The sequence below is a fragment of the Cherax quadricarinatus genome, chromosome 30 (assembly GCF_038502225.1).
Source record: "Cherax quadricarinatus isolate ZL_2023a chromosome 30, ASM3850222v1, whole genome shotgun sequence".
Taxonomy (NCBI): domain Eukaryota; kingdom Metazoa; phylum Arthropoda; class Malacostraca; order Decapoda; family Parastacidae; genus Cherax; species Cherax quadricarinatus.
In genome coordinates, this window is record NC_091321.1 from 2,405,669 (window position 1) to 2,424,586 (window position 18,918).

General features: G+C 37.4%; 1 protein-coding gene across 10 annotated transcripts in view; it reads left to right on the forward strand.

Annotated features, from left to right (window-relative positions):
- Positions 1 to 18,918, forward strand: part of Nf1 (neurofibromin 1) — a 644,633-nt gene that overhangs the window by 324,033 nt on the left and 301,682 nt on the right. For all 10 annotated transcript variants that reach the window (XR_011392599.1, XM_053781766.2, XM_053781772.2 and 7 more), the window contains one exon: positions 9,689 to 9,869. Coding sequence is in view for 9 of the 10 variants with exons in the window: in XM_053781766.2 (XP_053637741.1) it covers positions 9,689 to 9,869 (181 nt within the window). In the remaining variant the exon portion in view is untranslated. The remainder of the gene's footprint in view (positions 1 to 9,688; positions 9,870 to 18,918) is intronic.

Consider the following 18,918-nt stretch of genomic DNA (forward strand, 5'->3'; position numbering starts at 1 on the left):
CCTCACACATAATCACTGTTTTTGCAAAGGTGCTCAGAATATAACAGTTTAGAAGCATATACATATAAAGATACACAACATGTCCCTCCAAACTGCCAATATCCCAAACCCATCCTTTAAAGTGCAGGCATTGTACTCTCCATTTCCAGGACTCAAGTCTGGCTATATAAAAATAACTGGGTTCCCTGAATCACTTCACTAAATATTACCCCTGCTCACACTCCAACAGCTTGTCAGGTCCAAATACCATTCGTCTCCATTCACTCCTATCTAACACGCTCACGCACGCTTGCTGGAAGTCCAAGCCCCTCACCCACAAAGCCTCCTTTACCCCCTCCCTCCAAACTTTTTGAGGATGACCCCTACCCCGCCTTCCTTCCCCTACAGTTTTATAAGCTCTCCATGTCATTCTACTTTGATTCATTCTCTCTAAATGACCAAACCACCTCAACAACCCCTCTTCATCTTTTAGGAGTGAAGAAGAGTAGGATGTGAGTGTGGGAGAGGTGTGTGAGGCATTACATAGAATGAAAGGGGGTAAAGCAGCTGGAACTGATGGGATCATGACAGAAATGTTAAAAGCAGGGGGGGATATAGTGTTAGAGTGGTTGATGTTTTTATTTAGTAAATGTATGAAAGAGGGGAAGGTACTTAGGGATTGGCAGAGAGCATGTATAGTTCCTTTATATAAAGGGAAGGGGGACAAAAGAGATTGTAAAAATTATACAGGAATTAGTTTACTGAGTATATCAGGAAAAGTGTATGGTAGGGTTATTATTGAAAGAATTAGAGGTAAGACAGAATGTAGGATTGCGGATGAGCAAGGAGGTTTTAGAGTGGGTAAGGGATGTGTAGATCAAGTATTTACATTGAAGCATATATGTGAACAGTATTTAGATAAGGGTAGGGAAGTTTTTCATTGCATTTATGGATTTAGAAAAGGCATATGATAGTGGATAAGGGAGCAGTATGGCAGATGTTGCAAGTACGTATATGGAATAGGTAGTAAGTTACTAAATGCTGTAAAGAGTTTTTATGAGGATAGTGAGGCTCAGGTTAGGGTGTGTAGAAGAGAGGGAGACTACTTCCCAGTAAAAGTAGGTCTTAGATAGGGATGTGTAATGTCACCATGGTTGTTTAATATATTTATAGTTTGGGTTGTAAAAGAAGTAAATGCTAGGGTGTTCGGGAGAGGGGTGGGATTAAATTATGGGGAATCAAATACAAAATGGGAATTGACATAGTTACTTTTTCTTGATGATACTGTGCTTATGGGAGATTCTAAAGTTGCAAAGGTTAGTGGACAAGTTTGGGAGAGTGTGTAAAGGTAGAAATTGAAAGTGAATGTAGAAAAGAGTAAGGTGATGAGCGTATCAAATGATTTAGATAAAGAAAAATTGGATGTCAAATTGGGGAGGAGGAGTATGGAAGAAGTAAATGTTTTCAGATATTTGAGAATTGACGTGTCAGTGGATGGATTTATAAAGGATGAGGTTAATCATAGAATTGATGAAGGAAAAAAGTGAGTGGTGCATTGAGGTATATGTGGAGAGAGAAAAAATGTTATCTATAGAGGCAAAGAAGGAAATATGTGAAAGTATAGTGGTACCAACACTCTTATATGGGTGTGAAGCTTGGGTTGTAAATGCTGCAGCGAGGAGGCGGTTGGAGGCAGTGGAGATGTCCTGTCTAAGGGCAATATGTGGTGCAAATATTATGCAGAAAATGTGGAGTGTGGAAATTAGGAGAAGATGTGGAGTTAATAAAAGCATGGGTTATGTTCCTAAAAATTTACATGTATTAGTTATTATGCACTGGCTTTTATCTCTCTTTTTTTTTTTTCTTGATTGGCTTTTGGGATCACCGCTGCTTGCTACTTTTGAGTTTCATAGGTCGTCTACTTCATTGTGGATGCTCTGTGACTTGGTCATCTGTTATCTTATGTTCAGTTACAGTCTCCATCAGTCTGTTTTATCACTGCTGTTCCACATGTGCATGAAGCATCAGACCTGCTGTCCACCAGTTTCCAGAAATGACTTTGGCTGTCGGATGGGGCGGCATCGAATGCTGTGTTTGCTAGGGCATTTGAAGGTATCTTGTCTTTAAGGACAAGATTGGGCACAGTTTTATACAATGTTCAGTCTCCACAAAATATCCTTTCCCATGGAACACAGTTTTTTTTCCCTCCAGTCAAGTGCCAAACATTTTTTTATTTGTTGCCAACCATCTTGAGATATTCATGTATCTGGCATTCACTGACTCAAATAAACATGAGACAGACATGCAGAGATCTCATTAACCCACAGGGGAGGTGTTATCACACATGCCATTCACCTCTTCTTTCCCTGCACAAGTGTGTACTTTTGTTTCTGTCTGCAGCTGTTCATGTCAATCACACTGGATCAGGAGATGCTCTGTAGGGAAGAGAAGATATGTGTCATGACACTCCTGGATGAGGAGGTATCTGTTAAGGATATTGAAGAGGAGTAGAGATGCACCCCACAATCTGTTCAAAATCTTAATGGAGCTGCAGGCAACCTGCCTCATGGCACTGTTTTCCATAGAAAGAAAGGGTCTGGAAGGCCCCAGAATACCACCCCATATACTGATGCTCTTACAAGGAGGAAGGCTATGCCAAACCTTACAATTACTGCACAGCAATTAAAGAATAAGTATCCTGCAAAAGGATCTCAGGGTGCTGTGTTGGAGGACTACAAGTAAAGCTCTTATGAAAGAGAGCATTTGCAAATCTTGGCTTGTTTTTGTGCCGAGCACAAGGACATGTGGCAAAACATTAAGTTTAGTGGAATTGACTCTGTGTGTCATCAGGAATGTTTCCAAGCAGGTTTGTCATCCAAGTGGCTCTCCAAGTCTTGACCTCAGCTTCACAATCAAGTTAGTCAAACACCCTGCCAGTGTCATGGTTTTTGCATGTTTTGGTGGTAATAATGGCCATGGTGGTCTTTATTTCTTTCCTAAGGCCTAGGTAATGAATAGAGAGAAATATTTACAAGTTCCTGATGATAAAACTTCTCTTTCTCTACCATGTTCATGACACCAACTCCTTAATCCTTAAACTGTCCAAACATAGATCTACTTTTTTTCAACATTTGAAAGTATGTAAAAAAAGTAGATCTTTTTTCTCTTTTTACATTTGAAAACGTGTAAAAAAAACTTTGATCTACATTTTTTTTGTTATATTTGAAAATACGCATGTAAAAAAAACGTAGATCTACTTTTGGAGCACTACGTATGTGAACATAGATCTGCTTGGGCAGTTTAAGGGTTAATATATGATGGGGCCCCCTGCCACCACAGCAAGGTCAAGGATTGCTTCAGACAGCATGAAATCCCAGTTTGAGGGTGGCCAGATAACTAGGATCTCAGTCTGATCAAAAATACTTGGCAGCTGTTAAAATCCAAGGTGGCAAAGCACCAAATCTTCAGCATGCCAGAGTTAGTGGAGATATGGAAAATTTATGAATTTATATAGTTCTGACTTATTTGCATAAACTAAGTGATTCTTTGCCATAAAGGATTACCATATTTAATGGCATTGAAGATGCTATTTTTTTCCCAAAAATAAGTCTCAAAAATTTACCCAGCATCTTGGAGGCCAAGGTTACATAAGAATATAAGAAAGGAGTAGCACTGCAGCAGGTCTGCTGGCCCATGCTAGGCAGGTCCAAGTCACACCCTCATTGCTCAGAGGCCTCAGACTAAGCCTAGAGAAGTTTTTTGATACTAACAGTAATCTAAGTTCTTGTATATTATCCAATAATGAATCTTGTAAACTATTTTTTATAAAATAATGAATAAATAAAAATTGTAAAAATTCATTGGCGCTTAGCAGCGGTAGGCTAATTCTCCTATTTACCATCAAACCACCTGGTAATAATATTTTTACTCACCTCAAACGATCCTGATATTAAAGGAACTACTATTTTTTTTTTAACACACTGACTGTCTCTCACCGACAAAGGGTGACCCAAAAAAGATATACTGGAACCATCACTGAACACTTTCATCATCATTCACAAAATATTACTGTCTTTGCAGAGGAGCCCAGATATGACAGTTTAGATGTCACTCCAAACAGCCAATATCCCAAATCCCTCCTTTAAAGTGCAGACATTGTACTACTTCTCACCTCCAGGACTCAAGTCCGGCTGACTGGTTTCCCTGAATCCCTTTACAAAATATTGCCCTGCTCACACTCCAATAGCTTATCAGGCCCCAAAAACCATTCATCTCCTTTCACTCATATCTAAGATGCTCACACATGCCTGTTGCATGTCCAGGCCCCTTGCACACAAAACCTAGAATGACCCCTACCCCTCTTCCCCTCCTCTACAGATTTATACACCCTCCAAGTCAATTGACTGTGCTCCATCCTCTCTAAATGACCATACCACCTCAACCCCTCTTGAGCCCTCTGAATAATACTTTTAGTAACTCTACACCTCCTAATTTCTGCACTGCGAATTTTCTGCACATTTACACCACACATTGCCCATAGACACAACATTTCCACGGCCTCTAGCTTCCTACTCACTGCAGCATTCACAACCCATGTCTCACACCCATATAAGAGTGTTGGTACCACCATACTTTCATACATTTCCTTCTTTGCTTCCATGGATAATGTTTTGTTTTTTTTCTCCACAGATACCTCAACTCACCACTCACCTGTTTTCCTTCATATCTATGGTTAACCTCGTCCTTCATAAACCCATCTGTTGGCAAATCTACTCTCAAATATCTGAATACATTTACTTCATTCATTCTCCATCCCTCCAATGTGATATCCAATTTTTCTTTACCTAATTTGTTTGATACCATCATCAGCTTACTCTTATCTATGTTCACTTTCAACTTTCTTTACACACCCTCCCAAACTCGTCCACTAACCTTTGCAACTTCTCTTTAGAATCACCCAAAAGCATAGTATCATCAGCAAAAAGTAACTGTCAATGCTAAGGGAGCTTTATCAGATACAAAAATCAAAAGAAAAATTGCAGTATGTGGTAACTATATACAAAAGCCGCCATTTGCACACCGTAGGTTTGTTTTGGTTGTGTTCCAGTGCAAATGTACTGTTATTAAATAGTAGAATCAGTAAACTTAAAAACTTTTTTTTTTTTTAACAAGTTGACCATCTCCCACCGAGGCAGGGTGACCCAAAAAGAAAGAAAATCCCTAAAAAGAAAATACTTTCATCATCATTCAACACTTTCACCTCACTCACACATAATCACTGTTTTTGCAGAGGTGCTCAGAATACTACAGTTTAGAAGCATATACGGATAAAGATACACAACATATCCCTCCAAACTGCCAATATCCCAAATCCCTCATTTAAAGTTCAGGCATTGTACTTCCCATTTCCAGGACTCAAGTCCGGCTATATAAAAATAACTGGTTTTCCTGAATCCCTTCACTAAATATTACCCTGCTCACACTCCAACAGCTCATCAGGTCCCAAATACCATTCATCTCCATTCACTCCTATCTAGCATGCTCACACATGCTTGCTGTAAGTCAAAGCCCCTCGCCCACAAAACCTCCTTCACCCCCTCCCTCCAACCTTTTTGAGAACAACCCCTACCCTGCCTTCCTTCCCCTACAGATTTATTTGCTCCCCATGTCATTTTACCTTCATCCATTCTCTCTAAATGACCAAACCATCTCAACAACCCCTCTTCAGCCTTCTGACTAATACTTTTATTAAATCCACTCCTTCTCCTAATTTCCACACTCCGAATTTTCTGCATAATATTTACACCACACTTTGGCACTGTCTACAACTGTCTCCTCGCTGCAGCATTTACAACCCAAGCTTCACACCCATATAAGAGTGTTGGTACCACTATACTTTCATACATTTCCCTGTCTGCCTCCATAGATAACATTTTTTGTTTCCACACATACCTCAACGCACCAATCGTAAATTTCGTTTATAGTAGCTCCTCCAGGAACGGATTAATTACGAAAAACGAGGGACCACTGTAAGTGTAAAACGAAAGCCTGTAATTGTTTTACATGATGGTAGGATTGCTGGTGTCCTTTTTTCTGTCTCATGAACATGCAAGATTTCAGGTACGTCTTGCTACTTCTTCTTACACTTAGGTAACACTACACATACATGTACAAGCATATATATACATACCCCTCTGGGTTTTCTTCTAATTTGTTTCTAGTTCTTGTCTTGTTTATTTTATCTTATCTCCATGGGGAAGTGGAACAGAATTCTTCCTCCGTAAGCCATGCGTGTCGTAAGAAGCGACTAATATGCCGGGAGCAAGGGGCTAGTGACCCCTTCTCCTGTATAAATTACTAAATTTTTGGGCCACCCTGCCTTGGTGGGATACGGCCGGTTTGTTGAAAGAAGAAGAATAATTATACTTATGTATACCTGTACCTAAATAAACTTACACACTGTGCTGGCGTGCAGGGTTAAAATCAGTAAGAGTGTCTTATGTCTCGAGACACCATATTAGTAATAATAATAATAACAATAATAATAATCGCCAAGTTTCATTAAATGTCGTATATTATGTTAATATGCATATTTTCATTTATCCAGCTATGATATTTTTTCAGAATTATATAATAAACATGATACATAACATATAAAGATGATAAATACACCCCACAGTAGAATAAATAAACATAAATATGAGATGTGGTAGCCAGACAACTTGTACAAGTGACGGCAAGAATAATATTTTCTCTAGTCCAACATAAAAGAAAATGTGTTACTAACTATAGAAAATTATTCCCTTCGTATGGAAGTAAGTTTTTTCAGGTATACACAAATACAGTTACGTAGATTATCATAAATAGCAGCATATATGAAAAGTACCTAGGATAACCCAAAAAAGTCAGACAGAGTGACTTATTTCAATTGCCTTCACTCAGAGTGTCATTTCTTCTAAAAATGGTGTTGCGTGAGAATGGGAGTGTTGCTCTTTATTTATTCTACTGTATCAATATAGAGACAACATGTACACAATGTAACTTGTATGCAAACCAGACGTGTACACCTGGTTTGTTTACAAAACTGGCGTTCGCCTGGTTTGTTAACATAACTCTGTACCTGTCCTCCCTCATGTGCTCGTTCTCTCTCTCATTTATTCGTTTTATCTCATTTACTCACCTCTGACCCTACATTAAGACTACAAATATTTTAAGGTAAGTAATGAGTGAACTGTATATGCATTTTATCACTCTGGGATGCTTAAATGTCATAGAATATTGTGCGAGTGGAATGGCCTGGTATGGTAGCCTGGCTGGCTACCATACATATCACACTTGATTTCTTACAATAAATACTACTCATCTCACCCTAGTTTAAGACTACAAATATTTTAAGGTAAGTAATGAGTGTACTATATGTGTATTTTACTTTTTTATTGTTTTTTAATGCCTAGTTCTATTGCTAACTTAATATATGATTATGTAAACTTGTTATCTAGTATTTATATACATTTATAGGTGGAAAAAAAGGGTGTTCCACTTCACGGTGATTTCCGCTTTACAGCGGTAGCCTGGAACCTAATCTGCCGTGTAAGTGGGGCCCTACTGTACTGGACACTACTGTATAAACATTTAAAAATATACCAGAAATGTTATAAATGGTGCAAAGGTGACTCTGACCAGAATTTATACCTAGATAATATATATTAGAGCTGATTTCCTCTATTCTATTTATTTCAGTATACAGTACTGTATAAACATTTAAAAATATACCAGAAATGTTATAAATGGTGCAAAGGTGACATTAAAACAATATCAAAGATGGTTGACACAAACTCACTACCATTATAGTATGCTTCTCACTTAGCCCACGTAACGACGTGGGCTTAGAAACGGAACTCCGTCGTTAAGTGAGGAGAGGCTGTACTCACTAGAGTAGAGGAGAGATACCTGATAATATATACCTGGAAAGTACTTGATTGTCTTGTTCCAAATCTGCACACTTCCATAACAATGTTCTTAAGTGAGAGATGTGGAAAGTGCAAAAGAAACCCAGTGAAAACTATTGGCGTAATAAGGGAAGACTGTCAACGTCCATGGTTTCAGACTATTCAACGTCTTTCCAGAAGATATCAGAAACTGCTGGGAAAAGTGTGGAAGTCTTCAAGAGGAAACTAGACAAGTATCTTCATCAGGTGCCAGACCAACCAGGTTGTGATGGGTATGTGGGTCAGTGGGCCACAGCAGCAACAGCATAGTTGACCAGCCAAACACCAGACAAGCTTGGCCTACTTCTGTGCTCTGGGAATAGAAAAACTCTTGGAGAACTCATCAAAGATACAAGATACAAAGATGGATGCAGACATCAGGAGACTGCGTACGTTATATGTAGGCTGATGTGAGGTCCCAGACTCATTCATAATGAGTTATGGGTAAACATTGAGACCATATACTCAGTTGATGAAAAGACTGGTTTGAATTGTGTCCTTCAGACATCTTTATTTATCATCTTGCTGAATGGATGAGTTTCAAACTCTATGGTAAACCAGTCGCAAAACTAGCAGGCCAGTATGCAAACCATTGTGCCCTGCCAGCTTAATATGATTCGCCAAACTAGGTAGATTACTGTATACACTAAGAAGGTTAGCATGGTCCCCACTGTGACCACAAATGCAAGTTTTTACTGATAAATCTCACACCATCATGGTTGCGGCAAGTTTCTGCTCAAGTCTCTTCACAGCGATTGCAAATGACTTGTAAAATCATAGTAACTCTCTTGTAAACAGCTCACAAAATGGATAGGGTCAAATCCATGGTAAGCCAGTCCTGACTTGCCAGTTGTAAGATTGGCTTGCTATGGGTTTGACTCACCCCCCCCCCGGGCCCCCAATCCTCTGTTCTGTAAATTGCTTACAATTGTGTTGTTATTCCATCAGTTTGTTGTATATATTGCTTATGCCAGAGGGTTTTCTGCCTTTGCAAATTGTAGTCACTCTAGCTATTTTGAGGGTGTATGGGAAAAGTTTTTAGTTAATTGATTTATTAAAAAGTATGATAATTATTGCTCTGCTTTCTAAAAAAGTGTATGACTGCCAATATTTCAACTTGTATGGACTGATGAAGCCACTGTGTGGCGAAACATTTCCTCAATAAAGGTACCCAAGAGTTGCACATGTGTCTAATTTATCAACATGTCGGTTCTCTGAACCATTCATCTTCATTTTTTCTGTATGTTGTAATGATTTTATTATGGAGTCTTCTTAGCCAGAGGTGGGTGATAAATACAAGGAATTAAGGTAGTTGCTAGTAAGAAATATATTAATATTCAAGCTGCCTGGAGCCTGCAAGCACAGCTGGTGCCTACACACTACCATTATGACAGTGAAGAACAGTCAAAGGCATTAGAGGCTGAACAATAGTGTGCAGTAAACCATACTGAAGTAATGAGCCACATGTTTTGGGTACAGAATAGATGTGTGCATATTCAGAATAAATGTGTGCATATTCAGAATAAATGTGTGCATATTCTAGGTGGGGTACCCCTGGGTCCTTTATGCAGAAATGTACCTTTTATTTGGGTGAAAATAAAAGTTTTGCAGCATGGGTGAATAATTTGAAAAATAAGATTTATTAAAATATAAACTCTCACTTGTTCTATCATTTCTCTAAATAAATCTAATTTCATGTATTTTCTCTCCATTACTTAAAGGATTCAGTAACAGTGCATCAAAAAATCCGGCCAAAAGATGTTCCAGGCACGTTACTAAATATGGCTCTCTTGAATTTGGGTTCTCTTGACCCTAATCTGAGAACAGCAGCCTACAACCTTCTGTGTGCCCTCACTGCTACCTTTGACCTCAAAATTGAAGGACAGTTGCTGGAAACATCTGGTGAGTGAGCAACAATCTACCAGTCTGAAAGCATCTTTTTTTTTATATTTCTTTTAAGGTGTTTTAGTTGTCATGCATACTTCATCCACCCTGTTTGTAATGGGAAAGTAGATATGGATAGATATATACAGAATTATACATTTCTCCTTATTGCTTTATTTTCAATTTTTATCTTTAGTTTTGCTGGCATGCTACTTAGAACCAACGTTAAAGTAACCAAGTCAGTCAAGTATAAACATTTTCCTAAATATAAAAGTGAACCATATAAATCCTTTTCTGTGTGCTGTAGTCCTGATATATGTGTGGAGAGTCCTCCCTCAATACAAACCTGTCAAACATTCTTCATGTGTGCTACAACTCAATTACTCCCATGTACTATTTTTAATATGTTTTATACTGTTCTCTCAACTTACCCATAATATCTCGATAAAGTATTTTATGCCATTTAATACTTAGTTAACCAATGCCCTCCTCACATTGCCTATGTTTTTCAAACTTTTACATACATCATGCTGTCATGTATGTTTAAACTTTGTATCTGCTTCTCAGAAAGTCCATCTAAGCTGTTGTATGCTCTTGTTATAATTTTTACGGATTTATGTTTCTGTTTTCAAACTTATTTTATCCCTATTAAGGCCTATATTTTAATATACTGTGTTCTGATGTCGATTATTCCTTAAAATAGAAAAAGCTATTTCTCATGGTGTACCTTTCTTGCAAGCAAAGAATAATCTCATATTTTTTTATTCCCAGTTTGGAATTAAGATACTTTTGCGAATATAGAAGAAGAATGACACTAGGTATACAATCTTTATAACCAAAAAAAGTTTACCCTACAAGCTTTCTCAGGTCTCTGTTAAGAATACCAAAGATCATATATTACAATGCTCTGAAGTCAGAAAACTCTACATTCTGTGAAGGGTTCAGTGAAGTACAGCAAACCTTCATGTTATATGACTTTGTTTTACATGATTGTCATTATACAATCTTTCAAACTGTAGCTCAAAAAATAAATATAGTAGTCTACTTTAACTAAAAAAAAATGTGACACAGGATTATGTGCAGTAAATCTTAAAACAGTGCATAAAATTTGGTAATGTGTTGGAGATTTTTTCAATCTGCCTGCCATATTGCCAAGTGATCATAAGCAGTAGCCTGGGGTTACCCACCTACCACCATTTTTTGGTGAATTAGATAGCTAGAGAATGTGTCATTTGTCTGTCAAGTTCACTAGATCCCGTCCCTCCTATTTCAGCTAATATTTCTCCATTTGATTGTAAATTTCATAGAAGCTCTGTATCAAAACGGTTAAGAGGAGAAAGTTCAGTGTGCATTAACCCTTTCAGGGTTTCGGCCGTACAAGTACGGCTTACACACCAGGGTTTTTGACGTACTAGTACGCCTAAATTCTAGTGCCTTCAAATCTAGTGAGAGAAAGCTGGTAGGCCTACATATGAAAGAATGGGTCTATGTGGTCAGTGTGCGCAGTATAAAAAAAATCCTGCAGCACACAGTGTGTAATGAGAAAAAAAAAACTTGACCGTGTTTTTGGATTAAAACAGCAACTTTGCACTGTATTTTCGTATGGTATTTATTGTTGTATTCTAGTTTTCCTGGTCTCATTCTATAGAATGGAAGACATATTACAGAAATTGAGTTAATTTTTACTGATTTTACAATGAAAAGTACCTTGAAATTGAGCTCAAAGTAGCAGAAATGTTCGATTTTTACCGAAGTTCAAAAGTAAACACATCATGCTAAGCGTCCAATACACGTCAACTGGTGAGTCTAATATTCTTTCACAAGTGCGCCGATATTATTTATACCATTTTTTACACTAATGCAGTAGTCTGCATAACAGTAAATCTTCTATTTTTTGTGAGAATAAAAATTCAAAGTGGAAAGCAAAAGAATGTAAGAGGGGCATTGGGACGTGACTAATGAACAGAGGAAATGTCATTTTAGTGCCAGGAATGTATTTCTTGTTTATTCTGGACCCTATTTGGAAATTGGCATCTTTTGAAACTTGTGTGAAAATGGCAAAATTGCTAAATTCTGACCACTGTATTGGATAGTTGAAATCGGTAAATGGGTGGTTTCTTGCACTCATTTGATAGAAAAAATGGAGTTCTAGCGAAATATTCATGATTTTTGTCGACTAGTACAGTGGAATTGGCCGAAAATAGGGCTCAAAGTGGGCAAAATCGCCGATGTATAACATCGTCGAGACGGCTAACTTCGCGAGAGCATAATTCCATAAGTTTTCCATCAAATTTCATACTTTTGGTGTCATTATGATCGGGAAAAGATTCTCTATTTTTTCACAAGATTTTTTTTTTTTTTTTTTTTTTTTTTTTTTTTTTTTTTTTTTTTTTTTTTTTTTTTAAATTTTGGCAACCCTGAGAACAAGTCTCCGAGAGGCCTGTTGACCCTGAATGGGTTAAAACCAAGCCTCCACTAAAAGTGTACAGTGTCATATGTTACACTGTAATTACACATTCTTTAGCCTTCTTTTGTGATGTGTCTACTTATGCTATATTTCTACAACTGTTGCACATCTTAGTAACTGATAATAAAAAATGAAAAAGTATGATTAACCCTTTGACTGTTTTGGTCGTATATATACGTCTTACGAGGTACCGTGTTTGACATATATATACTCATAAATTCTAGTGGTTTCAAATAAAGCAGGAGAAAGCTGGTAGGCCCACATGTGAGAAAATGGGTCTGTGTGGTTAGTGTGCACTATATAAAAAAATCCTGGAGCACGCAGTGCATAATGAGAAAAAAAAACTGACCGTTTTTTTTAATTAAAACGCCAACTTTGTGGTCTATTTTCGTATAGTATTTATGGTTGTATTCTTGTTTTCTTGGTCTCATTTGATAGAATGGAAAACATATTATAGAAATAGAGGTGATTTTGATTGATTTTACTATAAAAAGAACCTGAAAATGGAGCTCAAACTAGGGGAAATGTTTGATTTTTGCAGATATTCAAAAGTAAACAAATGATGTCATTGTCCAATAAATGTCCAACTAGCCATTCTAATATGCAGTCATCAATGGGTTGACATTATTTGTACAATTATTACAGTATTGCAGTAGTCTGCATAACAGTAAATCTTCTATTTTTTGTTTGAATAAAAATTCAAAATAGAAAGCAAGAGTAATATCAGAGGGGCCTGGAGACGTGACTGATGAATAAAGAAAATGTTATTTTAAAGCCAGGAATATTTGCATTGTTCATTCTGGACCTTATTTTGAAATTGTCATATTTTTTAATTTTTGTGAAATTGGCCAAATTACAAATTTCTGACGATGTTATTGGGTAGTTGAAATCGATAAATGGGCAGTTTCTTTTACTCAGTCAATAGAAAAAATGGAGTTCTAAAGAAATAGCTATGAGTTTGGTTGACTGGAACAATGGAATTATCCGAAAATAGGGCTCAAAGTTGGCAAAATCACCGATTTTTAAATATCTCCGATGTCGCTAACTTCGCGCGAGCATAATTCCGTCAGTTTTCCATCAAATTTAATTTTTCTGGTGTCATTACAATCGGGAAAAGATTCCCTATAATTTCATGATATTTTTTTTTTTTTTTTTTTTTCTTTTTTTAAATTTTGCGACACCAGGAGACACCTCAGGATTGGGGGTTGTGACAGTCAAGTGGTTAAGTGAGAAAGTTGTGTGGTGGGGATTCTGGGTGATCAACTGACTGGTGCCATGGCACCAGTCAGTTGATCACCCAGCACATTGGCATTTTTAATGCCTGTGCTTTGATAGGTCAGGCAAAGTAAGGTATACCCTTTATGGATTTTAGGTCTTTCCAATATTTAACTAAATATTACGGGCAATGAAGGTTCTCGGTACATTCTGCACATTGAATATTTTGCATGCCTTTAACCCTTTCTGGATTTCGGCCGTACTAGTACGGCTTACGTGCCAGGGTTTTTGACATACTAGTATGCCTAAATTCTAGCGCTCTCAAATTTAGTGAGAGAAAGCTCGTAGGCCTACATATGAAAGAATGGGTTTTTGTGGTCAGTGTGCACAGTATAAAAAAAAATCCTGCGGCACACAGTGCGTAATGAGAAAAAAAAAACTGACCGTGTTTTTGGTTTAAAACAGCGACTTTGCACTGTATTTTCGTATGGTATTTATGGCTGTATTCTAGTTTTCCTGGTCTCATTTTATAGAATGGAAGACATATTACAGAAATTGAGATGATTTTGATTGGTTTCACAATGAAAAGTACCTTGAAATTGAGCTCAAAGTAGCAGAAATGTTCGATTTTTGCCAAAGTTCAAAATAAACAAATCATGCCACGCGTCCAATACACGTCAACTGGTGAATCTAATATTCTTTCACAGGTGTGCTGGTATTATTTATACCATTTCTACACTAATACAGTAGTCTGCATAACAGTAAATCTTCTATTTTTTGTGAGAATAAAAATTCAAAGTGGAAAGCAAAAGAAATGTAAGAGGGGCATGGGGATGTGACTAATGAACAGAGGAAATTTTATTTTAGTTCCAGGAATGTCTTTCTTGTTTATTCTGGACCTTATTTTGAAATTGGCATCTTTTGAAATTTGTGTGGAATTGGCAAAATTGCTAAATTCTGACCACTTTATTGGATAGTTGAAATTGGTAAATGGGTGGTTTCTTGTACTCATTCGATAGGAAAAACAGAGTTCTAGCGAAATAGTTATGATTTTTGTTGAGTAGTACACTGGAATTGGCCAAAAATAGGGCTCAAAGTGGGCAAAATCACCGATGCATAAACACCGTCGAGACCGCTAACTTCGCGAGAGCATAATTCCGTAAGTTTTCCATCAAACTTCATACTTTTGGTGTCATTATGATCGGGAAAAGATTCTCTATCTTTTCCTATGATTTTTTTTTTTTTTTTTTTTTTTTTTTTTTTTTTTTTTTTTTTTTTTTTTTTTTTTTTTTTTTTTTTTTACTTTTTTTTTTTTTTTTTTTTTTACTTTGGCGACCCTGAGAACAAGTCTCTGAGAGGGCCTGGCGACCCTCAAAGGGTTAAAGGGGCTGTTAATGAAAAGCAGTATTGTTAACAAAACATGTGATATAGAGTATCATTATTAGCTTAGCATCTCTCGTTTTAAAAGTTAGCCTTGCTGTCATTTTCCTTGCAGTTGTGACAATAACACTATTGCTATTCACACATCTAAGATATTCTGACACTCACTCTTGAATCTCTCACATTAATCTTTCATGTGTGAATGGTTTGAGTTTGTTTTATGCTCTATTATGAAGTAAGCAAAATTTATCCTTGTCAATCATCATATTTTCTTTGGCCCTTTGGAAGATTCACTTTATACCTTGACGATTTACTGTACTCTCAGTGGATGTCTTAGTGTATTTTGTATATCAGAAAGAGAACTGGGCAAGTACTGTGCCTTGAAGAGCAGAGCTTTTAAGTTTATCAGCCTCTGATTTTACTTGTTAGCTATTACTGTCTGGGTTTAATTTGCTAGATGAATTTCCACCTGCCCACTTTTCTAGTTATTCCGTCAACATTAATATTGTATTCAATTACACGAAAATAATACTTGGTGAAGGCATTTGCAAAGTCTGTGTATATTACATTTGCATTTTGTTTGTCTTTCGATGCATCCAAGACCATATCATAATGGTCCAGCAGTTGCAAGTAACAGGAGCAATGTGCTGTAATTTCATGTTGTCCTGGGTTGTGCAGTTATTGTGAAGCCTTGTATTTAAGAATCTTGTCTTCTAAAATTCTTTACAATATGTTGATAATGTGTAATGTCAGCATTCTCAGTCGATATTTTTTTGTGATTGCTTTGCTGCCACCTTTCTGGAGTGGGGCTATTTTGGCTGATTTTAATGATTGTGGGAGGACTGCTGTGTCCAGACTATATCTCCATGGGATATTTAAGGAACATGATAGCTTTTCAGGTCTTGATAAATATGGAGTTCCATGAGGCTTGGCATGAGATGGAGTGTATGGGCATGTTGATAATAGCTTCTTTGAAGTTGAGTGGGGGTTATTTGAAGGATGCTTCTAGGGGTCAGTGCCCCATGGCCTATTCCCAAACCAGGCCTGATGAATCAAGGCCTTATCAACCAGGCTGTTACTGCTGGCTGCACTTAGTGCAGTGTATGAACCACAGTCTGTCTTGTTAGGAATTGATTTGAGGAACTCGTCCAGTTTCCTCTTTAAGTCAGCCATAGGTTTGTTGGTAATTTCCCTTATGCTTGGAGGGAAGGTATTGAAGAGTGTGGGACCTCTGACACTCAGCAAGTTCTCTCATAGTGGGCTCATTGCACCCCTTTTTAATAATAATAATAATAATAATAAAAATAGTAGTAGTAGTAGTAGGTAGGTAGACAGCAACCGCCCAGGGAGGTACTACCGTCCTGCCAAGTGAGTGTAAAACGGAAACCTGTAATTGTTTTACATGATGGTAGGATTGCTTGTGTCTTTTTTTCTGTCTCATAAACATGCAAGATTTCAGGAATGTCTTGCTACTTCTACTTACACTTAGGTCACACTACACATACATGTACATGTTTATTTATACACACTCATCTGAGTTTTCTTTGATTTTCTCTTAATAGTTCTTGGTCTTATTATTTTTCCTTTTATATCCATGGGGAAGTGGAATAAGAATCTTTCCTCCCTAAGCCATGCATGTTGTAAAAGTCAACTAAAATGCCGGAACAATAGGCTAGTAACCCCTTTTTCTGTAATAATTACCAAAAGGAATAAGAAGAAGAAAATTGTCAAAGTGGGAAGTCTGAATGTGCGTGGATGTTGTGCAAATGATAAGAAAGAGATGATTGTGGATGTTATGAATGAGAAGCTGGATGTCCTGGCTTCAAGTGAAACAAAGATGAAGGGGGTAGGAGAGTTTCATTGGAGAGGAATAAATGGGATTAGGTCAGGGGTTTCAAATAGAGTTAGAGCTAAAGAAGGAGTAGCAATAATGTTGAAGGATAAGTTATGGCAGGAAAAGAGGGACTATAAATGTATTAATTCAAGGATTATGTGGAGTAAAATAAAGGTTGGATGTGAAAAGTGGGTTATACTAAGTGTATATGCACCAGGAGAAGAGAGAAGTGTAGAGGAGAGAGAGATTTTGGGAAACGTTGAGTGAATGCATGGGGAGTTTTGAACCAAGTGTGAGAGTAATGGTGGTTGGGGATTTCAATGCTAAAGTGGGCAAAAATATTGTGGAGGGAGTAGTAGGTAAATTTGGAGTGCCAGGGGTAAATGAAAATGGGGAGCCTTTAATTGAGCTATGTGTAGAAAGAGGTTTAGTAATAAGTAATACATATTTTATGAAGAAGAGGATAAATAAATATACAAGGTATGATATAGCACGTAATGAAAGTAGTTTGCTAGATTATGTATTGGTGGATAAAAGATTGATGGGTAGGCTGCAGGACGTACACGTTTATAGAGGGGCAACTGATATATCGGATCATTATTTAGTTGTAGCTACAGTTAGAGTAAGAGGTAGATGGGAAAAGAAGAAAATGGCAACAAGTAAGAGGGAGGTGAGAGTGTATAAACTAAGGGAGGAGGACGTTTGGGTGAGATATAAGCAACTATTGGCAGAAAGGTGGACTGGTGCAAGTATGAGCAGTGGGGGGGTTGAAGAGGGTTGGAATAGTTTTAAAAATGCAGTATTAGAATGTGGGGCAGAAGTTTGTGGTTATAGGAGGGTGGGTGCAGGAGGAAAGAGGAATGATTGGTGGAATGATGAAGTAAAGGTTGTGATAAAAGAGAAAAAATTAGCTTATGAGAGGTTTTTACAAAGCAGAAGTGTTATAAGAAGAGTAGAGTATATGGAGAGTAAAAGAAAGGTGAAGAGAGTGGTGAAAGAGTGCAAAAGGAGAGCAGATAGAGTGGGAGAGGCACTTTCAAGAAATTTTAATGAAAATAAGAAAAAAATTTGGAGTTAAACAAGTTGAGAAAGCCTAGGGAACAAATGGATTTGTCAGTTAAAAACAGAGTAGGGGAGTTAGTAGATGGGGAGAGGGAGGTTTTGGGTAGATGGCTAGAATATTTTGAGGAACTTTTAAATGCTGATGAGGAAAGGGAGGTGGTAATTTCATGCACTGGACAGGGAGGTATACCATCTTTTAGGAGTGAAGAAGAACAGGATGTGATTGCATGGGAGGTGCATGAGGCATTATGTAGAATAAAAGGGGGTAAAGCAGCTGGAACTGACGGGATCATGACAGAAATGTTAAAAGCAAGGGGGGATATAGTGTTGGAGTGGTTGGTATTTTTGTTTAATAAATGTATGAAAGAGGGTAAGGTACCTAGGGATTGGCAGAGAGCATGTATAGTCCCTTTATATAAAGGGAAAGGGGACAAAAGAGATTGTAAAAATTATAGAGGAATAAGTTTACTGAGTATACCAGGAAAAGTGTACGGAAGGGTTATAATTGAAAGAATTAGAGGTAAGACAGAATGTAGAATTGCGGATGAGCAAGGAGGTTTCAGAGTGGGTAGAGGATGTGTAGATCAAGTGTTTACATTGGAGCATATATGTGAACTGTATTTAGATAAAGGTAGGGAAGTTTTTATTGCATTTATGGAATTAGAAAAGGCATATGAGAGAGTGGATAGGGGAGCAATGTGGCAGATGTTGCAAGTATATGGAATAGGTGGTAAGTTGCTAAATGCTGTAAAGAGTTTTTATGAGGATAATGAGGCTCAGGTTAGGGTGTGTAGAAGAGAGGGAGACTATTTCCCGGTAAAAGTAGGTCTTAGACAGGGATGTGTAATGTCACCATGGTTGTTTAATATATTTATAGATGGGGTTGTAAAAGAAGTAAATGGACGTAAATGGTTGTAAAAGAAGTTTAGTGGACGAGCTTGGGAGTGCGTGTAAAGGTAGAAAGTTTAAAGTGAACATAGAAAAGAGTAAGGTGATAAGGGTATCAAATGATTTAGATAAAGGAAAATTGGATATCAAATTGGGGAGGAGGAGTATGGAAGAAGTGAATGATTTCAGATACTTGGGAGTTGACGTGTCGGCGGATGGAT